Raw genomic sequence first — 25,302 nt, 5'->3', positions numbered from 1 at the left:
GCTACAGTAACACTGATGCTTAGCTACAATAAAATTTGAACTTAGAATACTTCATTATCCCCACGGGGACATTCTCCTAGCAGCATGTAACATTCACATGTACAAACAGACATTTATACCAAGAAACATACAACCATTCATGCAACCGAATGACTGGGTGGATAAATACATACATACAGATAAAAATGACTTATTGAGGCCTAAGAAATCAATTGTGACTCTTACAAACCTATTCACACATGTTTGGCATGTTAATGTAATGTATGTTTGTACACACAGAGCCAAGTCACTTGAAACAATTTAGGAATCATTGGGTAGCCGTGCTTTGGTATACAGCTTGTTTAATTTGTGTGAGGTAAGATTTTGAATGGGCTATTGTACATGACAGACCTACTAATTGTTTGTATGTCGACAGAGGATGTATAGGACTAGGTAACATTCATTTAGAAAGGAGGGGTTGTGGGGTTAGCTACAGTAGGTAGCCTAGTTAAAAACTAGTTATCAGTACAGGGGCAGCGGTGAATGTGAACCATGTTTGAGTTAAAGAAACTCGACATACCTAGCGTGAAATCATTATCTTGCAGCAGTGTCTATCTGAGCAGTGACGTTACCTACCTGACCAAAGTCGCAATGCAGATGTTAGAGATCAATTTCGGAGGTGCCTGTATGTGTACTAATGTTGTACACTCAGTCTGTCGTCTCGTGGGCAAGGTAGCTAATGTTAAACTCGATGAAAATGGAAAAAGCAGAACTGTCTAAAGTGTGGGTGTATTTTATTTGGATTTCAGAAATATAAATGAATTTCCCGCAAAGATTTTACAGAGGCAAAAGCAATAGTTTAAATGTTTCGTTTTTAGTTAGCCAGAAAGCCAGTGTAATGAGTTAGAGATTTGCTTCAGTCGGAGGGGGGATTTGACCGTCTGTCAGTCGTGCAAAAAATTCCAGCACGACTGACAGAAAAAATGTTAAGCATATCGTCAGATAGTTTGCATCTCAGGGACTTGGGCCCCACTAACATTATCTCAGTCTTATCGGAGTTTAGCAAGAGAAAAGTTTGGGTCATCCATTCCTTTATGTCTATAAGACAGGCTTTGATCTTTGACAGCTGGACAACTTCATCAGGTTTAACTGATAGATACAACTGGGTGTCATCTGCATAATGATCACTGGCATACAACATCAAATAGAACACAATGCCAGCTATTTCTCGCTACCTGGAAAACAAGCTATCAGGAATCAAACAACACAGAAATACAGTTAGTTTACCTGTGTAAGAAACACCTCAGACACACCAAATATCAGGAAGGAAGCAGGGTAGGAGAGGAGGAGTACGAGAACGAGCGAGACGGCAACCCTTGTCGTGTATTCCCCTGCCCTCTATTATCTTGGCTAATGCCCGGTCCCTCCGTAACAAAACCGACAAACTTTAGGCCCATGTTCACTACCGACACAAGTTTAAAGAAGCCTCTATTCTGGCCTTGACAGAAACGTGGCTTGGAGATAAGGACTTGTACTGTGAGCTGGCGATAGACGGGTTTGGTGTGCCTCTACGCACCGACCGGGAGGCTGCGATCACCGGTAAATTGTGCAGAGGAGGTGTATGCCTTTATCAGGGTTTGTACGGTCATGAAAAACCTGGAAAAGTCATTGAAATTTAAAATGCAATTTCCAGGCCCTGGAAAAGTTATGGAAAAAAAATTTTTTTTGAAAAGTATTTTCTACACGTAAAACCAATCGTAAGGTTGTATATTTATTCAATATTTAGTTCCAGATATTGACTGTAGAATGACATGGAATCATTTTTAAAAACTTTTTCTCATTTATTTCGTTATGTGAGCAGCGTTTTCACTGCTGTATTAGCATATCTTAGGGCTATTGTCGGGTTTATCTTGTTGCTATGATGGAATACGATTTTTTAGTGGTGAAAGAATATTTTTATGAATGCCAAGATAGAAAATATTGTCCATTATGTCATGGGTGGGGGGTGTAGTTGTAGATGAGACTGCAGGGAGTTAAATGAACGACCAGAGCGACAATGATAGCGCTGTGAATCTCCGTATTCGGCATAATTGTCGTGTATCGTCTGCTAATGAAACTAAAACAGCGCGTTTCTGTTTTTAACTCATACTTTGGTTGCAGTAGCACTGAATGTCTGCGTTCAGTAACCTCGGCACACCGGCGTGCCGACCACTAGGTGCTTTGCGCAAAGAGGTTAAACAAGCTAGCTACCTAGCTATCTAACTTTCATCGGCTTCGTTAAAAATAATGAACAACGACACTTCTGTTTCCCAACCGGAAGATCCGCACACATCTCGCTATACAGAGGCTTTGTCAGAAATATTGTGGATATAGCCTATGAAATAGCAAAATAGTACTTTTATATTTCTACTAAAATTTTCATTCATTTTCAGCAGCTTTTTTATGAGACTTTCTCAAGCCGATATGTTTTGAGGACATTGATTAGTTTACGTTACCTGTAATTTTAGTTGTTTAACACAATCTTTAAGTCTAATAGTAATGACAAATCAGTATTACTGCAAATAAACCTGGCGAGAAACTATTCACATAGTAGGCAAAACTAAATAGATAGACAACAGCAGTGTAACACAGCAGGCCATCAAATAGCAGAACACTTTCGTGCTTGTAATGTATGGTAAATGCTATTGAGCTATTTATGGAATTAATTGTGTGGCCCACCCACTTTTGTTCAGGCCCACCTGCAATTTCATTTCTGGCTACGCCACTTCTCTGAACTGATCCTACAGACTGTGCAGAAACTACAGTTGCTGTCCCCCAATGCTCCTAATTTAATTCTGGGCGACTTCAACCACTGTTCGCTGGACAAAACTCTCAGGAACTTTTACAAACATGTGTCTTGCCAAGGGTTGCAAAGGGTCAGAATATTTCCAGTAAATCTCCGGTAAATTTCCGGAAATTTTGGAAGGGAAGTTAAGCTCAGGAATTTTGGGAATTTTGCACAATTTCAATATAAAAATCTTACCTTTTAATAGTGAACTTATTCGGGGGGGGGGTACACATAAAAAAGCAATACTAGGTCTTATGGCATGTCTTGGTTAAAAGGATTCCCATTAGATTGAATTGTAGCCATGCACTGCATTCAGCAGCGCACTCTTCCATCACATGTACTGATAATTTGCCAGCATCCCTTTAAAGGTGCAGTGTGTAGAATTTAGTGGCATCTAGCGGAATGGACATGGCAGAAATGGAATATAATATTCAAGTATGTTTTAATTAGTGTATAATCCCATGAAAATAAGAATTGTTGTGTTTTCGTTACCTTAGAATGAGCCCTTTATATCTACATAGGGAGTGGGTCTTCCACGGTGGCCGCCATGTTGCATCACCATGTTTCTACAGTAGCCCAGAATGGACAAACGGCTCTAGAGGGGGCACATTTGCCTGGGTACCTTCCAAAATAGCTGTGCGTAATACCACACGTGTTGTTTATGTCGCTGTCACCCTTTTTAGTACAGTCTGGCTTGATTGACAATCCATTTATTCAGTAGGTGAGAGTATAAGCTTTCTAACCATCTATAACATGTCTAATTTTGCTTTTGGAATAGCGTTTCATTGGTTAGCATAATCGAAGATTTGTTATCATCGCATTCACTTACGTATTCACTCTGCGGTAGCAGTAAAATACGCTGCACCAAACGGAACGTTGTTAACAACTTCTCGTAATTTTTTGGATAATACTACTATTATTGAGGACTTCTGGGCATAGCTAAGCCATATGTTTGCTGATAGACCTAGCTGACATCATTTTCTGGTGTAAGACAGAAGGCCTGTAGCCTTGACCTCACTAGTTATGAAATCATTTGAAAAGTTGATTAAAAAGGAACTTCTGGATAGGACAGAGCATCATCTCGACCCGTTACAGTTTGCATATCGAACCAACAGGGGGGTCCAGGATGCAACTATAACTCTGCTCAACTTCATCTATAAGCACTTACAGGGTAGTAAGAACCATGCCAGACTGTTGTTCGTGGACTTCTCATCAGCTTTTAACACCATACAGCCTCACCTGCTGGTGCCACCCACGCTTGACCACCCAACCACGCTTGATAAATATTATACATTTTATGTTGTGTTCTATGTATTCTATGTTTTTTTTTACTGTATTTTATGTTTTTACTTGTACTTTATGTTTTTACTTTTTATTATATGTTGTATTTAATTGCCTTGGTACTGTTTTCACTGCTGCACAACCAATTACCCCTCTGGGGACAAATAAAGTTATACTTGACTTGACTACTTGACGACTTGAATATCAAGATCAAGATCTTTAGTCTGCGCCCCACCAAAAGACACCAACTTGTTCCCCATAACATCGACTTTCAAACAATACAAAACATGATTACATTGTATTATGGAGAAGCTAAGGTTCACATAGTTGCAAAATATCCTACTGGATCAGCATTGAGTACTGTCGCTGTCACACCTGTCAGCACAGTAAACAGTCTGTTTTTCTTTGGGGGTCTGAGGCACACTTCTGTGAACTGCCCAAGAATTTCCGTTCAACTACCATTTAACTTAATGCTAACAATAATGGAAAACCCCATAGACACGCTGAGTACGTAAGTGCAATCTGTTTTACACTCCACAAAACAGCAATATGTAGAAAATGAATGTATAGTTTAAGAAATAACTACATTGGTCTCTCAGTACAACACAGATATGTAAGAGGCAAGAAAACTTGTTTCAGCAACTTATTTCAACCAACATTTTGATGTGATCCTTATAAACAAGATTTAGATAACTATGCAGTTACTATCAGTGATTGAACAACTGGGGTCTGCTGACCAAAAGGACATTACCTGCGTCTTAGCAATGGACTGTGTGGATACAAAGAGCTCCATCTCCCCATCCTCTCCCTTAGGAATAGCCAGAGTGCAGTGTGTCTCCAAGTAGAAATGCTCCTGTCCTCCAATGTGCATTTCACCTATGGCAAAACATGCACAAAGTAAAATGCATGTGCAGTGGTTTTGGGTTATTTGCAAACCGGACCTGAAGCTTTATCTTTGAAGTTTTTAGGGAAATGCCCACCTTCCAGTATATGATCTGCTTCTTGAAACCCTTGGGCAAGATTCCCTCTCTCAATGGTTCTTACAGGTTGGTAAAATGATTTACAGGCAACAGCTTCCTGAAACAAAACAAAAAACAAAATACAAAACATAAAAATAAAATTAAATGTGATAATCGAACCACCATAATCTGGTAGAATAGCTGAATGTCATTGCATAGGCTTCTGTGAAGCCTGACTACAATGCCCTTTTTCTTTAACTATGATGATTTTAAGAGCAATTAGAATATTCTGTATTTTAAGTGTGTGTTTTGGCCACTGTGAGTTTTACACTGTGAGTTTTCTTTTTTTCTCCAACTTTTCTCCAACTTTAATGCACAAGCTCAAACAGTTATTTAGCAAATGGAAAAAAAGTTGGACAAAATCTTCAGTCTAGCCACAAAAAAGTTTGTCCTAAACTTTGAGTAAGTATTTAAAAAGCAATTAACTGTTCTGTATGGAGTTTTTTTTTTTTTTGGCCATTTCTTACACGATATACAGTGAGCACCATAATTCATTGGACAGTGACACATTTTTTGTTATTTTGGTTCTGTACTCTAGCACTTTGAGTTTGAAAGGATACAACGACAATGAGGTTCAAGTGCTGAAGACTGTCAGCTTTAATTTGAGGGTACCAAAATAACAAAAAATGTGTCACTGTCCAATGAATTATGGTGCTCACTGTATAAATGGCATGCGGTAAATGTCAAAAAGTCTGATGGATTGAAACCCCGCCCCTTGTCCCACCCCCTGTGGTTTTTTGACGAGTTTACTTGAGTCCAACTTGAGTTGAGTTCGTTTTTATTTAGGGTTGTTGGTTTTTTAGCGTAGCACATGCGTTGATTTGGTTTATATTTTATTTTAATGGAAATGTCCATTTTTAAAAGTAAAAGAATCCGTGAGGGAAAGTGTTGAATAGCTTTGTGTTTTTTAAATGTGTTTGAAAAGGGTAGTGTGGTGTGGGGATGGCTGGTTTAAGCAGCCACACCTGCCCTGGGTCAAGCTAATTAGACCTGGCCAATTGGATAATTGGTTAAGAATTAGATATTGGCCAGGCTAATTGGACCCAGGAAAAGGAGTGGCTGCACCTGTGCGTAGTGAGGTAATCACTGCGCACAGGTTAAATCTGCCATCCCCACCCACACAGGGGAGCTCTCTGTCATGACAGGGTTTAAGATCGGCTCATTTGGCTGTACCACCTTGCCAAACCCTCGTAAAATAAATCTGGACTGTTGGAACATCTTCTCCCTGTGTCTCTGTGCTGGAGGGCCCCAAGGAAAGCCACTTCGGTGGCCTGTGGCAGGCGTGTTTGCCACAGTGGCGCCCAACGTGGGGCCGCTCCGGCACAGGAAAGAGGCACAGGAGGGCCAGCCAGGAAGCACACTGGAGGAGGGACAGCTGAGGTGTTCCCGACAGGGCTTCGGGCGGATCCTCCGGGCCAAAAACGGGGAGTGGGAGATGACCACGGAGGGGAAGGAAGCGATCCTCAGCTGGGACGCTGGGGAGCTGGACCTGGCCGTGAAGGCAGGTCAGCTACGGGCGGTGCACGAGAGGTGGTCGCGCCGTGAGCTGGACTTGGCCGGGAAGGCGGGTCAGCTACGGGCGGCGCACAAGCAGTGGCCGCGCCGTATTGCTTCCTTTCTTGTCTGTTGGTTGTTTTAGTTCGTCGTTTTGGCCTGGTTGGGTTGCCCGGAGCCCGTGAGGGAGGAAAGCCTGCACCAGCCTTCCAGCAGAGCCGACTGGCGGCCACCACACCTGCAAGGGTTCCTGGTCCCCCAGCGCCACAAGGAAGCCAGCCCACCAGCCCAGCCAGCCTACCAGCCCAGCCACCCCAACACAGCCCCTGGAACAGCCCAAGCCGGTGACATCCCCACCAGCCAGCTGAGCAGCCCAGGAATCCCCGCGCTCCGAGAGGGAGGAGGAGGAGGAGGAGGAGGAGGAGGGAGGGCTGCCTCATCGTCCGGGGGAGGGTCACGGCTATGTACTGGACTGTTCCGGGGCCCTTAAAGTGTTAAGGGCGCTTGGTTTTTTTTTTGCTTGGTTGGAGTGCTGGGGGGGGGGAGTAGGCTTTGGCCAGGGATTCTCCCTGGCCTCAGTTTGGCGTTGGGGGTATGTGGTGTGGGGATGGCTGGTTTAAGCAGCCACACCTGCCCTGGGTCAAGCTAATTAGACCTGGCCAATTGGATAATTGGTTAAGAATTAGATATTGGCCAGGCTAATTGGACCCAGGAAAAGGAGTGGCTGCACCTGTGCGTAGTGAGGTAATCACTGCGCACAGGTTAAATCTGCCATCCCCACCCACACAGGGGAGCTCTCTGTCATGACAGGGTTTAAGATCGGCTCATTTGGCTGTACCACCTTGCCAAACCCTCGTAAAATAAATCTGGACTGTTGGAACATCTTCTCCCTGTGTCTCTCTGCTGGAGGGCCCCAAGGAAAGCCACTTCGGTGGCCTGTGGCAGGCGTGTTTGCCACAGGTAGTTTGTGTAAAAGTGCTTAAAGCATTTTATTCTTTTTATTGTTTTGAAATACCATCCGCCACCAAACACACGAACAGGCAAATAAATGCATTAATAGGGTTACATGCATTAAAAATGTTTAAAACAAGTGGAAATTATGTTAGAAAAGTTTGGTAGTTGGTTCATAAAGTAGATTAGTTTATTAGTTAGATGAGGAGACAGCGTTGTGTGTATGAGCATTAGTTTTGTGTCAAATAGATTTTAAGCAAAGCAAAAGCGTGTTAAAATTGTAAAACAAGTGAAAATAGCAAATAGTTACATCTTAGCATTGTCTGTAAAGCAAATTCAAAGCATGACAGGTGTAAGTTATCAGGCTATGTGTGAAAAGAGAGTTTCTTTTTAAAAAACTATGACAGAAAAGACATTTAGAGACAGAAGACATTTAAGGAACTTTTAGTCCCAGGAACTACTATTCAAGGAACTAAAAGGTTCCTTCAGCCCATTGTTGTCGGCGTTTCCACCGTGGTCTAAAGACCCGCGAAGATTAGGCAAATTAGTCCGCTGACGTATGAAAAAGCGACGTCGTCGTCGGTCCATCTGTCATATGATTTCTTCGGTAACTCCATACTACCACCAAAGTACATTATTTTCCAATAACGGGACAGCCCAGAGGGGTAAATACCACTTATACAACGGGTTACCAACAATGACTATATGGTTACTTTAGTATTTATTGATTTTTATTGACTTAATCACCTGAAATTGAAATATTCTTCCACAGCCGTTTGGGCATATTATTTTACTGATGTCAAGCAAAATTTGCGTTGGTAGTTTGACTTGGACCATTGTTATGCAACAAACAGGATATAATAGGCCAATATACAGATTGTAACTGTTTTATATATCCTCTCAAACACATTTGTTATGTTTTTATGCGAACATTCACTTTCATGTCTTGACATCCGAGGCGACAGAATGCATTCACATTCTACAAATAACTGGTAACAACATTTATAGCAGAAAACATGCACACGTCGTAAACAATTTGCTGTTGAATTGATTTCCATATCGCAAAATTACAAGAATAAATAGAATGAAAACTTAGACCAGCGTGAAAATTTAAATTAATATTGCACAGTTTGCTTTCATCTTTTTTAGATTCCTTCAAAGTTGCTAGCGGAGCAGCTAAATACTTGAAGTGTGCCCTCCAAATGCGAACCATGCACCATAAAGAGTCCACCTAGTCTGGTCTTTTTGTGGAATTGAAGAATCGCAGAGTAAAATTATGGCAGTTTGGAAAAAGCAAAAGGGACGATTACTCTAATTACCTGTTATTTTTTACCCTGACAAAAAGTGCGGAAGGTGATTTTTCCAGTTTGCTTTTACTGTATCCCCAATGTAAATTACGCAGAACTACTGCATAGCCTACCTCACATAACTGCGTCAAGCGTTTTAAGTCAATTATAACGGGCAAACAAAGAAAATCCAGATGAAAATATTCAGCAACCGAATTAAACTGTTTGAATGTTTTGGTATGTAATATGCTGTCCCAGCACAAATGCTTAATATTTTATAAAACAGACTTAATGCTAAAGCAAGAAAAGAACAGAAGAGCACACATGTTATATAATCCTCAATCTTAATTTCTGATCTGTAGACGTTGGCAGGCTATAACCAAAAGTAGGCTACTGCGCCGCATAACATAAAAGTTTGAATTCAAGTTATCATTTTGAAAATAATAATTTGGTTTGCGGCTGCAGATTTTTAAAAATGACGGTTGAAATAAAATGCTGTGACTGCTCGTGTAGAGGGAAGTCAAACTGGGACCCAGAAAAGGCTGGCAGTTGAACGAGCCTGCAGGCTGGGACTCATCTTGTACTTCAAAGAACCCGAGAGCCGTGTGATAAAACAATAAGTTACTCGGACTTCCTATGGATGAGCAGGCCATTTGGCTCTCTGGAATGTTGCCATCTGGACACAACTAAGATAAGAGGAACTAGTCTCTTTGTTTATGGTTGTGGGGGTGTGTTTTGGGGTCATTAAGATCACCCGGCCTCTGGCAAGATGGTGGGGAAACTGCGCTTGACAGTACCACAGTGCCCTTATGTGGGCCCCTCTGTCATTACACTTTTTATTTCTTTTCAGGATCTGGACTCTAAACCATCTGTTTATCATATTTACAAACCCTGGAAAACCTCACAAACCATGCACATGTTTTCATTATATTACTGTATTATGCCTTATGTAATAATAACATGGATTGCATGTAAAATGGTTCAACAAAAGGGTATTTTCATGACAACTGCATACTATTACATCCCCTAGACATGTTTGGTATGGGCGTATTCAGGGAAATTCAAGAAATTGAATGAAATATGTTTTATACCAAATAACATTTAATAAAACATAGTTTCAGAAACTCAGGGAAAAACTATCACAATGGAATGTCCTCTCTGGTAATCATCTCTTTTTCTCAATTTCCCCACTAATTGTTTTAACAGCAGCCTCCAAATGGTGGGGGTCGAAATTCCAGATTTTATTATTCGGCCAGGTTAATTTATGGCAATGCCGCCTCGATTGCACATACTCTGTGCTCTGTGTGTAGCTAGACAAGGAAGATCGTAATCGACTTCCGACACTGCACATAACCTACTCTGTGTTCTGTGCGTAGCTGAACAGGGAAGATCGTAATCGACTTCCCACACTGCGCATACTATGTGTTTCGTGTGTAGCTGAACAGGCTGGGTAAGAACTTTTTACTATGTATTTATGTTTTTAAACCTTCCGTATGTTATAATTGACTGAATTTGAAGCTAATGACCTACCTGCCTGTTAAATAAATTCTTCTTATTTTTAACTTGCGTGGTCTTCATGACTCTAATCCGTTTTATCTTCTTTTCAGCCATAATTCCGATTAAATACTCAGGGGGACAATTATGACTAGGACATACTGATCAGGGGTCTAGTACAGCGAACGTCTTTAGTGAGGTCCTCAAGTTAGATAGGCGACCACGATCTGCCCACTAATGGGATTGGTGTTGTATTGGTTCTGGTGTTTTGGCTTAAGAGGACCCATGGGCGTTATACGCCGGTTCTTGTCAAATTCGCCTTAAGGAGCCCGATAGATACACACTGTCCTGGGCTCATAACTATCTATGCACAAAGGAAGGCATGTATTATGGTGGTCAGCCTCCTACCCTCTGGGTGCTTCACCGAACTGAGATTTAACAATAGTGCTAAACCCGGGAGCATATATTGAGGAATGATGGCACAAGATAGAGTCGAGTGTAACCACTCCCAAGTTCCACGTATAGTTAAAACCAAATTTTAAATTCTAATTTCATTTGGAGTCAGATTATTACGAGAGTAAAACCTAGTAACTGTTACGCTTACTTGCTGTGGTCATGGATATATTTGCTGTGTTGTTCCGCTCATTTGTGAGTATTCTGATGCTCCCATTGGAATAGTGACGGTCCGGTGACAGATCAGATATATCTCTGATGACAGCATAGCCCCGTTTGCGAACGGAGAGTAACCAGAATGCTACTGGTCCGTTTCAGGCCAGTCTTAAGCGGGATATGAAGCAGCGCATTCATATCTGACCCGCGGCGACGGAACCAGTGCATTCTTAAGTATAATTGTGCCCTGTTCTTACGAACAGAGGAAAAATAACTAACATCTCCGGTTTTGAATCACACCAGCCAAGGGAAAACACGCGGTGCCTTCCCCTCCAGCTACAAACCCTCATTGGTCTAGCTGTGAGGTGTTTACACTCGACCAATCAGAAATGTTCAGTGCTTGCGCCGCACCCCAAAAGTTCCTGTACTTTTGGAAAGTACTACCCCCGAGCAGGGACTTTTTTGGGGGTAAAATAAAGTCCCTGGAACTTTATTTAGACCTTGGTCCCGTAAATTAACTGAGTTACTCTGAGTTCCTCAAAAGGTTCCTAGATCCTGGGGAAAGTTCCTGCAGTGGAAACGCAGCTTTAGAGACAGAATCGAGCAAAACAAGGTTATTTTCTCTGTGGAAAGCCTTCTTCGAAGGAAGTCCGTAGTTTGTTGAGAGAGAGCAACAGTGCGAGCTGGAGCTGTTCTGTCTGGTGTCTGTGAGCCGACTGGAAACTGAGAGCTCTCCCAGGCCCCAACGAAGGCTCGGTGGGGGGTGTGGTTGTGGTTTGTCATGTGCCGCGTGTCGGGAACCAATGAGGAGAGGCATGCTTTGAGGGGTTGGTCTTTTCAAAAATGTGATTTTTAATTTTTTATCTTTATGTCTCCAGGCGTTATTTTTACGTAGGCTATAGCCCATGTCCCTTTTTAAAGTAATATAGGATTAATTATATGCACCAAGTCTTAAAATAAATGTTTTAGGATGCCTTTTACGTTGGCAAGCGTTATGACTGCCTGTAGACATCAGACGGTTTGTTAAACAAGGCTACTCTATGTTTATGTATCAATCCTAAACTAAATAAGTAGCCTATTAAATAAATAATTCTTATTTCCATAAGTCATCGAAATAATATGTCAAACCATTAACAAAGCAACGTTTCAGGCCAACGCAATCTTTGTTGGCACAAGTGTACAGAAAAAAGCACAATCCCTATCTAAATAAATATTAAATATATAATTCTTATTTCCATATGTCAAACCATTAACAAAGCAATGTTGCAGGCCAACTCCAGGGCCGGCCCGTGGCATTAACGCTCTATGCGGTTGTTTAGGGCCACAACCACTAGGGGGGACACACGACACCAAGGGCCCACACAATCCAATGTTTATCTAGCCAACTCAATCTTTGATGTCGCAAGTTAGCAGAATTTAATCGTGAACGCAAAAAGCAGAAACATGTGGGGAGCCTGCAGGCCAACGGTCTCTCTGATTGCACAGATTTGTTGCACTAACAGAAAAAAAAGGAAACATGATGGGGTATTGTGCAGAGTTACAACACACACACACACACATAGGGAGTATAGTTAGATAGGGAATGCAGTTGAATATAACATGAATGCAGTTATTTCACTGTGCAGCCCTTGTATAAACTTAGTGTTGATTTTTAGTTTTGTTATTATAATTATATAATATCATTAATTGTAATTATTTTTGTATTCATACAAACCTGATTCCCTGTTTTACTCTGTTCAGCCCTACTATAAGCTAAGATTTACTATGTTCAATTGTACTGTGTATGTTCAAATAAAAAAATATTTGAACTGAAAATGAATTACCCATTTTACCTGAACATGCCATCAAGGTGAGAGAAGGGGTCTTGGTGTGTTTGAAGGTCTGCAGTTTCTAAACAAGTATACTTTACAACATAATTTCAAAACAGAAATATTGCAGAGATCCATGATAACTTATAAAAACATTGTTGGAGTAACCAGCTTTTTAAAATAACTTGTATTTTTTATTGTTTTTATAACAGAAAAAGAAAGAAAGAAAGAAAAAAAAACATTCATACTGTTAGGACTCTGGACAATCTTTTGTTTGGACACTAGGTGGTGACATTTTCCCCCTAATTTGACTCTCTTCAATACGTGATAAATCTAATGAGTCAAGGAAGTTTTGCATTGATTGTATCTCCGCCGAATCGGTTTGCTCGTGAAGTTCTTTATAATATTCCTGAAAGATATATTCTATTTCTTCTGGTTTATATTTCAGTTGTTGCGTATGAGTATCTTTTATGAATAATATTTTCAGCTTGTTGTTTATGTAGCCACCAAGCAAGTAATTTATTTGATTTGGGTCCCAGTTCATAACCTGCCTGTTTTGTAAATCTTGCCTTTTTCTCAATTTCTTTTCCTAATATTCATCTATCTGTCTCCTCACAATTTTCATTTGTTGTTGTAACTTCTTAGATTTATTATGTTTATACTGCTGTTCTAAGTCCTTAAATCTAAGGTTAACTTATTATACATTTCCAGTCTGGTTTTTTTGGAAAATGCTGTCTTGCTATTGGTTTACCACGGATCACCGCTTTCAAGGTATCCCACAGTATTGATGGATTTATGTCACCATTGTCATTTTCTTCTAGACACCTTTTGATTTTGAATTTGGTCCTTTCAACAGTCTTTTTATTGTTCAAAATACCCAAATTCAACTGCCATACCGTGTCCTTCTTTCTGCTGTCCATTTTAATGGTTAAGTATATTGCATTGTGATCTGACACGTCTGCTACACCAATGTTACATTCTAGTACTCTATAACTATCTTTTTTTTTGTATTAAAAAATAATCTATCCTAGAATGGACCGTATGTGGGGAGAGTAGTGGGTGTAATACCTTTCGTATGGATGAAGATACCTCCAGACATCAATTAAACCCATTTCATCCCATGCAGTATTGAGCATTTTTGTTAAATGGTTTTTGCTCTTCTTATGACTGGTTGTATCTAAATCATGATTCAAGACCACATTCAGATCGCCGCCGCATATACATATTCCCTCTGCTTGTTGCGCTATTTCATTGAATAGAGATCTTAAAAATAATTTTTCACTTTTCGGGGGAGGGGGGGGGGGCATAGATATTAGCCAGAGTTATCGTGTTTTCAATTCTCCCTTTTACAATAATATACCTTCCTTCTTTATCATTTCATATCATTTTCTTTGTAGTTTTCAAATTTAATTGAGTTTGATACCAGAATTGCAACTCCCCTTTTGCGACTGTTAGCATGTGAGCTATAGCATGTTCACCTAGTCTCGCTTCTTGTATCTTAATTTTCTGTGTATTTACTGTTAGCTTTTGATCAATCTCCTGCCGAAATTCAGCAAGTTCTTCTCATATCTCGTTTAATTTCTTTAAAAGCTGAGAGATCTGCTTTCAGATCTGTTTTGAGATTACTGATTTGATTGCTTATGTTAGCCAGGCCTGCTCGAGTGTTTCTGTTGTATCCTCTTTCCCCTTTCTTCAAGTTGCATGTTTTCCACGACCGTTTCTTTTCGAGGTAAATCATCTTTCCCCTGCTTTTCCTGCATCTTTCTAGTTTTGGTTTTAGTCCCCCTGCTCATTTTTCAAGCTTCTTGCGGCTGAATCCGTGGTAATAGTGAATTTAGGGAGGTTATTTTCTCTGACTTTTCGGGAGCTCAGGGGCTAGTCAGCCATCTTGCATGCTTGCCTACCGGAAGCTCGAAGAACTGCGCAGCATATCAGGTATATAACTTGCTAGGCCTATATTTTAATTTTGCATATATAACTACTTGTATAAGAAAATTATTCAGGCTTAACGTCTTGATTTATTTCAGATTTAGAACAGTTCCTGCTCTCGACAGACGCACCGATTCGCCGCTTCACGTTTGACATGTCAAACTTACTGTATGCGTACAGCCAAGAAGGGTCTATTTGTCAGAGTATATATATCAATTCTCTCTGTGTGTACTTTAAAAATGTTATTTATTTATCTGCTTTTAGCCGACAATCAGGCGGAATCTTCACCACCCCTAATTGATTCTATGGTTCAACCATTAAATTTTACTTGTCTTGATGTGATAGAGGTCCATAGAGCCTTAAAGCAACTGGATCCTAACAAATCCGCAGGTCCTGACAAGCTTGATCCTTGCTTTCTCAAGTTAGCTGCAGACTTTATAGCAGAACCTCTGACTCATATTTTTAATCTTACCCTATCCAACAATGAGACTCCTAACATATGGAAATCTTCCCATGTTCTCCCTTTGTTGAAAGGAGGGGATCCCTCAGTTGTTAATAACTACAGGCCAATCTCTAAACTGTGTGTTTTAGCTAAAGTCCTTGAAAAGTTTGTTAGTGAACAACTTTTGAACAAACGGTATTTTATCACAACATCAGTCAGGCTTTAGAAAACAGCACAGCACAATAACCGCTGCAATCAAAGTGGTGAATGACATTATTGAGGCACTGGACTGCAAAAAAATACTGTGCAGCTCTTTTTATTGATTTGTCCAAGGCTTTTGACACAGTTGATCATGTCACCTTGGTGGATAGACTTATCTGACATGCAGTAAGTTGTCAGCTAGAACACAGGTGTCCAGTTTGCTGGGTCTTCCTGTTTCAAAAGGCGTGCCCCAGGGGTCCATACTAGGACCACTGCTGTTCTCTATATATGTAAATAATCTTTGTGATAATTTATCAAATACTGCATTCCATTTTTATGCAGATGATACAGTTATTTATTGCTCATCACCGTCAGTAGTACAAACCCTTGAATTCCTGCAGTCTGCTTTGATGTTGTTCAGCCCCATTTAACTCAACTTAAGTTGGTATTAAATGCAGAAAAATCCAAATTTATGCTATTTTCAAATGGCAAAGAGATGATATGTAATCTCCCCAAATATTTTAACTGTCAAGGGGTTGAAATGGTGACAACATATAAGTACTTAGGTATTATTATTGATCAGAACTTTCATTCAAGACACACATTGAAAACCTTGTTTCCAAGCTGAAACTTAAATTAAGTTTCTTCTTTAGGAATAAATCCTGTTTCTCCCTCCAGGCAAGGCAACTTTTTTTACCTTTATTGGACTACGGCGATCTGCTCTTTATGAATGCACCTGACCAGTGCCTAAAGAAGTTGGATACTGTATACCACTGTGCTTTACGTTTTATTACTGGCTGTGGCAATCTTGTGCACCACTGTGCTCTGTATGGTGCTGCTAAGTGGCCACAGACGTTCAGATTGGTTGGTTTTTATATATAAATCTCTCCTTGGGCTGGTTCCTTCTTATCTGTGTACTTGCATGTGTAAAAACCAAAATCAGTATGGCCTGCATTCTCACGATATCCTGCAGATGTTGGTTCCCAGAGTTAGGACAGAATTGGGCAAAACAGCTTTTAAATACACTGCCCCTTTTTCCTGGAATAAGGTACAGAAGGACCTGAAATTGTCAGAACTAGTTACTATGGGAAATTTAAGTCAATTTTAAAGGATCGTGAAAATAGTACTCTTGGTCATTGTGATTGTCCCCAATTTTAACTGATATTTTTTAGAAAATTGTACCTGTTTATGTCCTTGACCTTGTATTGCATTTTAAACTGGGTATTGTGTCACTTATTTGTATTGTATGACAGTTGTATTTTTTCTGTTTGTATTCTTGTTTATTGTTGTAACAATTTTTATGCTGCTTTCTTGGCCAGGTCACCCTTTAAAGGAGATTTTAATCTCAATGAGACTTTACCTGGTTAAATAAAGGGTATATATATATTTTATATATCTACAGTTTTTTACATATATATGTATAGTAAATATAACTGAGTTGGTTGTTTTTTTTTTTTAAAACCCCTAAATCAAGGAAAAGGGGCCAAAAGGCCCGTTTCGGTACACCTTTTTTAAGCTGAAGAGAAAGCAGTGAGATTTTCAATTTGTGATTTTGTATGTTCAAATAAAAAAATATTTGAACTGAAAATGAATTACCCATTTTACCTGAACATGCCATCAAGGTGAGAGAAGGGGTCTTGGTGTGTTTGAAGGTCTGCAGTTTCTAAACAAGTATACTTTACAACATAATTTCAAAACAGAAATATTGCAGAGATCCATGATAACTTATAAAAACATTGTTGGAGTAACCAGCTTTTTAAAATAACTTGTATTTTTTATTGTTTTTATAACAGAAAAGAAAGAAAGAAAGAAAAAAACATTCATACTGTTAGGACTCTGGACAATCTTTTGTTTGGACACTAGGTGGTGACATTTTCCCCCTAATTTGACTCTCTTCAATACGTGATAAATCTAATGAGTCAAGGAAGTTTTGCATTGATTGTATCTCCGCCGAATCGGTTTGCTCGTGAAGTTCTTTATAATATTCCTGAAAGATATATTCTATTTCTTCTGGTTTATATTTCAGTTGTTGCGTATGAGTATCTTTTATGAATAATATTTTCAGCTTGTTGTTTATGTAGCCACCAAGCAAGTAATTTATTTGATTTGGGTCCCAGTTCATAACCTGCCTGTTTTGTAAATCTTGCCTTTTTCTCAATTTCTTTTCCTAATATATCATCTATCTGTCTCCTCACAATTTTCATTTGTTGTTGTAACTTCTTAGATTTATTATGTTTATACTGCTGTTCTAAGTCCTTTAAATCTAAGGTTAACTTATTATACATTTCCAGTCTGGTTTTTTTGGAAAATGCTGTCTTTGCTATTGGTTTACCACGGATCACCGCTTTCAAGGTATCCCACAGTATTGATGGATTTATGTCACCATTGTCATTTTCTTCTAGACACCTTTTGATTTTGAATTTGGTCCTTTCAACAGTCTTTTTATTGTTCAAAATACCCAAATTCAACTGCCATACCGTGTCCTTCTTTCTGCTGTCCATTTTAATGGTTAAGTATATTGCATTGTGATCTGACACGTCTGCTACACCAATGTTACATTCTAGTACTCTATAACTATCTTTTTTTTTGTATTAAAAAATAATCTATCCTAGAATGGACCGTATGTGGGGAAGAGTAGTGGGTGTAATACCTTTCGTATGGATGAAGATACCTCCAGACATCAATTAAACCCATTTCATCCCATGCAGTATTGAGCATTTTTGTTAAATGGTTTTTGCTCTTCTTATGACTGGTTGTATCTAAATCATGATTCAAGACCACATTCAGATCGCCGCCGCATATACATATTCCCTCTGCTTGTTGCGCTATTTCATTGAATAGAGATCTTAAAAATAATTTTTCACTTTTCGGGGGAGGGGGGGGGGGCATAGATATTAGCCAGAGTTATCGTGTTTTCAATTCTCCCTTTACAATAATATACCTTCCTTCTTTATCATTTCATATCATTTTCTTTGTAGTTTTCAAATTTAATTGAGTTTGATACCAGAATTGCAACTCCCCTTTTGCGACTGTTAGCATGTGAGCTATAGCATGTTCACCTAGTCTCGCTTCTTGTATCTTAATTTTCTGTGTATTTACTGTTAGCTTTTGATCAATCTCCTGCCGAAATTCAGCAAGTTCTTCTCATATCTCGTTTAATTTCTTTAAAAGCTGAGAGATCTGCTTTCAGATCTGTTTTGAGATTACTGATTTGATTGCTTATGTTAGCCAGGCCTGCTCGAGTGTTTCTGTTGTATCCTCTTCTCCCCTTTCTTCAAGTTGCATGTTTTCCACGACCGTTTCTTTTCGAGGTAAATCATCTTTCCCCTGCTTTTCCTGCATCTTTCTAGTTTTGGTTTTAGTCCCCCTGCTCATTTTTCAAGCTTCTTGCGGCTGAATCCGTGGTAATAGTGAATTTAGGGAGGTTATTTTCTCTGACTTTTCGGGAGCTCAGGGGCTAGTCAGCCATCTTGCATGCTTGCCTACCGGAAGCTCGAAGAACTGCGCAGCATATCAGGTATATAACTTGCTAGGCCTATATTTTAATTTTGCATATATAACTACTTGTATAAGAAAATTATTCAGGCTTAACGTCTTGATTTATTTCAGATTTAGAACAGTTCCTGCTCTCGACAGACGCACCCGATTCGCCGCTTCACGTTTGACATGTCAAACTTACTGTATGCGTACAGCCAAGAAGGGTCTATTTGTCAGAGTATATATATCAATTCTCTCTGTGTGTACTTTAAAAATGTTATTTATTTATCTGCTTTTAGCCGACAATCAGGCGGAATCTTCACCACCCCTAATTGATTCTATGGTTCAACCATTAAATTTTACTTGTCTTGATGTGATAGAGGTCCATAGAGCCTTAAAGCAACTGGATCCTAACAAATCCGCAGGTCCTGACAAGCTTGATCCTTGCTTTCTCAAGTTAGCTGCAGACTTTATAGCAGAACCTCTGACTCATATTTTTAATCTTACCCTATCCAACAATGAGACTCCTAACATATGGAAATCTTCCCATGTTCTCCCTTTGTTGAAAGGAGGGGATCCCTCAGTTGTTAATAACTACAGGCCAATCTCTAAACTGTGTGTTTTAGCTAAAGTCCTTGAAAAGTTTGTTAGTGAACAACTTTTGAACAAACGGTATTTTATCACAACATCAGTCAGGCTTTAGAAAACAGCACAGCACAATAACCGCTGCAATCAAAGTGGTGAATGACATTATTGAGGCACTGGACTGCAAAAAATACTGTGCAGCTCTTTTTATTGATTTGTCCAAGGCTTTTGACACAGTTGATCATGTCACCTTGGTGGATAGACTTATCTGAGCATGCAGTAAGTTGTCAGCTAGAACACAGTGTGTCCAGTTTGCTGGGTCTTCCTGTTTCAAAAGGCGTGCCCCAGGGGTCCATACTAGGACCACTGCTGTTCTCTATATATGTAAATAATCTTTGTGATAATTTATCAAATACTGCATTCCATTTTTATGCAGATGATACAGTTATTTATTGCTCATCACCGTCAGTAGTACAAACCCTTGAATTCCTGCAGTCTGCCTTTGATGTTGTTCAGCCCCATTTAACTCAACTTAAGTTGGTATTAAATGCAGACAAATCCAAATTTATGCTATTTTCAAATGGCAAAGAGATGATATGTAATCTCCCCAAGATCTTAACTGCTCAAGGGGTTGAAATGGTGACAACATATAAGTACTTAGGTATTATTATTGATCAGAACTTTCATTCAAGACACACATTGAAAACCTTGTTTCCAAGCTGAAACTTAAATTAAGTTTCTTCTTTAGGAATAAATCCTGTTTCTCCCTCCAGGCAAGGAAACACTTGATTTCGGCAACTTTTTTTACCTTTATTGGACTACGGCGATCTGCTCTTTATGAATGCACCTGACCAGTGCCTAAAGAAGTTGGATACTGTATACCACTGTGCTTTACGTTTTATTACTGGCTGTGGCAATCTTGTGCACCACTGTGCTCTGTATGGTGCTGCTAAGTGGCCACAGACGTTCAGATTGGTTGGTTTTTATATATAAATCTCTCCTTGGGCTGGTTCCTTCTTATCTGTGTACTTGCATGTGTAAAAACCAAAATCAGTATGGCCTGCATTCTCACGATATCCTGCAGATGTTGGTTCCCAGAGTTAGGACAGAATTGGGCAAAACAGCTTTTAAATACACTGCCCCTTTTTCCTGGAATAAGGTACAGAAGGACCTGAAATTGTCAGAACTAGTTACTATGGGGAAATTTAAGTCAATTTTAAAGGATCGTGAAAATAGTACTCTTGGTCATTGTGATTGCTCCTCAATTTTAACTGATATTGTTTTTAGAAAATTGTACCTGTTTATGTCCTTGACCTTGTATTGCATTTTAACTGGATATTGTGTTCACTTATTTGTATTGTATGACAGTTGTATTTGTCTGTTTGTATTCTTGTGTTATTGTTGTAACAATTTTTATGCTGCTTTCTTGGCCAGGTCACTCTTGAAAAGGAGATTTTAATCTCAATGAGACTTTTACCTGGTTAAATAAAGGATATATATATATATATATATCTACAGTTGTACATATATATAGTATAGTACATATATATATCTGAGTTGTGTTGTTTATTTATTTTTAAAGCCCCTGAAAGTCAAGCAGAAGTGGTCACAGAGGCCCCGACTTCTTTGACGGATACCGTTTCGGTACACTTTCTAAGTCTGAAGAGAAATCGCAGTGAGATTTTATCAATTTGTGATTTTGTAATTTGTGACCCTGCAGAAACAAATGTGTTCAAATCATAATTAATTATGAATTTCTTTCTTTCTTTATGCAGCAGAGGATAGCATTTCAGACACCGACATGGATTTTCTAGACATGGAATTGAATCGATTAGACCCAAACAAAATGAAGCGCTGCTTCAACCTGTCGGGCAGTCGGCGGTGACACTGAGGCCCGGATCCACAACACCATCAGAGGGAGCAAGCCAGCAGCAGCGCCCCCGACAAACGTGGAGGATCAAGAAACCAAGAAAACAGAACTGTGTATGCAAATTTTGGAGCTGTTGAACTGTGAGTTGGACGCTTCCAGACAACGTTTGAATATTTTAGAAAAAATATTGAATGGCACCGAAAAGCCCACGAGATACACACTCTGAATCTCGAGCAATAAAAGACCCAATGATGAAAACTGGATGTTGGATGCTAACCATGATACTAACCACGCCACTAACAGTTTAAACTTGCAACAGCAGCAAGGAGCGGTTAACCCTCACCTGTTACACATTATTAATTATATTAATCAAGGCTCAATTAACACGCATACAGAGGCTGAACCTGTAGAGCATGGGGATGATGATGTGTTTGGGGGGCTGCTATGCGCTTTGGACGCTGTAAACTGTGAGTTAGGTAGTAACGTAGAACCAGAGATAAGACCTAACATTGTCGTCAATAACGTGCATGCGGTTACAGATAATGATGATGATGGTGATGGTGACCAAAATGGTGGGGGTCTTAACGATACAGATATGCAGGTGATACGCAGACCACGTTTCAACAATACAGAAATTAGGTTACGGTTTAACTTTGCATCTTTGTACAATGTGGACAACTACGCAGAGTTTTATGTTCATGTTTTAAACACCCTAGAACATTTAATGAATAAAGTTCACGAGCTGGCGAGTCCCGATGATGTTGTACAGTTAGAGTTGCGGGGGGATTCCCTGTCTGTTAACTGTGCAGTTAACCGGGGATGAAATTGATTTGGATGTTTTTTTATGATTGAAAATCTGGTTTATTACACACAAATCAAAGGAGTACAACAGCTACCTGCTGATGCAGTATTTAATTAACCAAGGTGTAACACCGCATCTAATTGTACAGGGCAGTAAACTACTGACGAGGCTTTTAACCAGAGGTATATTGAGACTCCCTTTGTTTTCTAACAATGAAGCAGAGTGCCAAGCTGGCTGCTCTAGGTTTTGAAAATTAAAAAAAAAGACTACTTTCCCCATTTCTGGAATACAATTGGTAACCAGAATTTCATTTTCCCGTACCCACCACCCGAGTACTATGGGGTCGATACAATGATGGAAAAGGAGAGGGATGAATTTATGCGGTGGTATAATAACGTGTCTGGAGGTGTGTTTGACTTTAGAAAAGAAAACTGTCAGAACAACGTTGTCATTTTGCATGAAGCGTGCTTAAGTTTCCGGACCGAGGTTCTCGGGAGCACAGGTCTAGACCTTTTCCAGTGCGTAACTAGAGCCTCGGTATGTATGAAGCAGTACTGCACAAGTTTCCTACCAAAAGACACCATTGCTGTAACCGCTCAATAACTACATTCAACAGCAAAAGTAATTTTCCACACCTGGCATTCAGTGGTTAGAATATCTGAGTCACCATGACAATGTATTCATTCAGCATGCTCTGAACCGGGGTGAGGTTAAGATGGGTGCTTATTATCTAGATGGGTATTCAGATTCAGAAGGGGTGCGTACAGCATATGAAATGGCCGGCTGTTTTTTTCCACGGGTGTCCGGAATGCTTCGACCCAAACACCGTTAACCCTCTGACAAAAATGCAATGTATAATAAATTTCAAGTAAAAGTTGATACTCTGCGTAACACCTACAATCTGCATGTGGTTGTAATGTGGGAGCACGAATGGGTAAGACTTAAGCAGGAGAGAGTGGAGGTACAGACGTTCCTACGATATCTTGATTATCCGGAACGTCTGTAACCGCGTGATGCTCTGTTTGGCGGTCAAACTAATGCATTAAACCTTCATTACAAAGATCAAGAAGATGAGCAAATACATTATTTTGATTTCACCAGTCTATACCCTTTTGTGAACAAGACTAAAGTTTACCTGACAGGTCACCCTACCATACCATCACCTTCTGTGACTTTGACCAAATCGAAGACTATTTTGCTCTGGTCAAAGCCAGGGTGCACCCCCCTAGACAGCTTTACCTACCAGTGTTACCATACAGGGTTTCAGGGAAATTAATATTTTCACTTTGCAGGACTTGTGCGGAATCTGAGTATCAAGGTCGTTGTGGACATTCTGATGAGTTGCGTTCTCTCACAGGTGTATGGTGTACCATCGGATTTGGCTAAGGCTGTTTAGAAAGGCTACAAAAGTGACAAAATTTTTGAAGTTTGACATTTTCCAGAAAGGTCTGATTCTCTCTTTAGTGACTACATTGAGACGCATTTAAAGGGGAAACAAGAAGCTTCTGGGTACCCCTCTTGGGTGTCTAATGACAATGAAAAGGCGGAATATGTCCAAAGTTACTGGGAGAAGGAGGGCATCCGCTTAGACCCAAACAATATTTCGGTCAAAAAAGCCAAAAGACAGATATCAAAACTGTTTTTAAATAGTCTTTGGGGTAAATTCGACAGAAAACCAATCAGCCAAAGACGAGCTTGATCCGGGATTCCAAACAGTTCCTGCAATACATGTTTTCAAATGAGTATATCATCTCACATTTTTCATTTTTTACAGAAGACGTGGCTCTGGTCCAGTGGAAACATGCAAAGGGTTTCCCAAAACGGCCCAAATACAGCAATGTGTTCATAGCGGCATTCACCACCGCTTATGCCCGGCTCAAGCTTTATTCCGTCATGGATAAATTGCCTGACAGGGTTCTGTACCACGATACAGATTCTGTCATCTTTGTGAGTCAGCCGGGTGACTGGGTACCTCCTCTGGGGGACTTTTTGGGGGAGCTGACAAGCGAACTGGACCCAGGTGACCACATTGTTGAATTTGTGTCGGGGGGGGGGGCCCAAGACATACGTCTATAGAACACTGCTAGGTAGATCTTGCATGAAAGCTAAAGGTATAACACTGCATTGTACTTACACACAGGTTGTCAATCTTTCATCCCTCACAGATTTGGTGCGTCATCATGTACGTAATCCAAAAGCGCCAGCCCACGAAATTGTCACAAGCACACAGCAAATTGTTAGGTGTAAGAAAGGCTTCTCACTCAGCAACTGTTCAGTTCCTAAAAAAATCAGAGTAGTGTACAACAAAAGGGTCCTGTTCCCTCATTTCACAACCTTACCATATGGCTTCTAAATCAGTGTTTGGGGATGAGGGTTTTGACAGCCGTCTCCAACATCCGTTTTCATGCATCATCTCAGAACCATCGAACTGTGGTAAAAGTGTCTTTGTGAAAATGATATTGGAAAACACATTTCATGTTTTGTCCACCGTGCCACAGAATGTTGTCTGACGGGGGTTCAGAATCAGAAGCCAAAGATGGTCAAAAACCCTCTAGCGGTGTTACCAATACTGAAGATACCACACTGGTTCAAGATGTTATTCAAAGTGTTCCATCTAGAAGCAAAAAAAAAATGCCACCTACGTCTTAGGCAAAATGTCTAAATCTAGAAATGTTGCAACTTGGAACGACAAAGGAGAGTTTGTTTTCAAGGGTAAAGCTGTAGCAGTTTGCAGTGTCGGATCTAGTAAAGAACATTACAGCGACTCACAAGGTTGCTGATATTAGACGACCCCTGGGGTGGCAAACATTTATTGAGGCTTTAGCTACAATTAATATGCCTCTTTCTGTCATACCTAATCTTGGTGTACGCCGCATGATAAGCTTGCACAAAAAATCACCAAAGGCCTCCATAGCAAGCAGATCGCCGTTGAAAGCTCAAGAAAGAAGACACAGTCTAGAAGACTATGAAATCCCAGAGCCTGTTTTTTCATCCTCAGTTTTAGACCGTTCAACATGGTTAGATTTTTAACATCTGTAGTATAAATGATACGCTGTGACAAAAAATGTAATTTTGATTCGTGTTTGTTTTTATAAAATTACATTAAATTTTACATAGGATCTTTTGTCTCTTTACTTACAAGCATGACATTTTTTTAAGGTTTTAAAGGAGTTTACAGTCTCTATACATGATAGAATATTTTTCACACATTTATCCAGGTATATTTTATCTTTTTATATTTTATTTTT

The 25,302-nt window shown here is 39.8% G+C and overlaps 1 protein-coding gene across 2 annotated transcripts in view; it reads right to left on the bottom strand.

Annotated features, from left to right (window-relative positions):
• Positions 1–25,302, bottom strand: part of xdh (xanthine dehydrogenase) — a 333,897-nt gene that overhangs the window by 93,706 nt on the left and 214,889 nt on the right. For both annotated transcript variants that reach the window (XM_064308058.1, XM_064308050.1), the window contains 2 exons: positions 5,068–5,164; positions 4,839–4,963 (listed from right to left, as the gene is read on the bottom strand). In XM_064308058.1, coding sequence (XP_064164128.1) covers positions 4,839–4,963; positions 5,068–5,164 — 222 coding nt within the window. The remainder of the gene's footprint in view (positions 1–4,838; positions 4,964–5,067; positions 5,165–25,302) is intronic.

This window comes from Anguilla rostrata, chromosome 1 (assembly GCF_018555375.3).
Source record: "Anguilla rostrata isolate EN2019 chromosome 1, ASM1855537v3, whole genome shotgun sequence".
NCBI lineage: Eukaryota > Metazoa > Chordata > Actinopteri > Anguilliformes > Anguillidae > Anguilla > Anguilla rostrata.
This window is presented reverse-complemented; position numbering and strand designations above follow the sequence as displayed.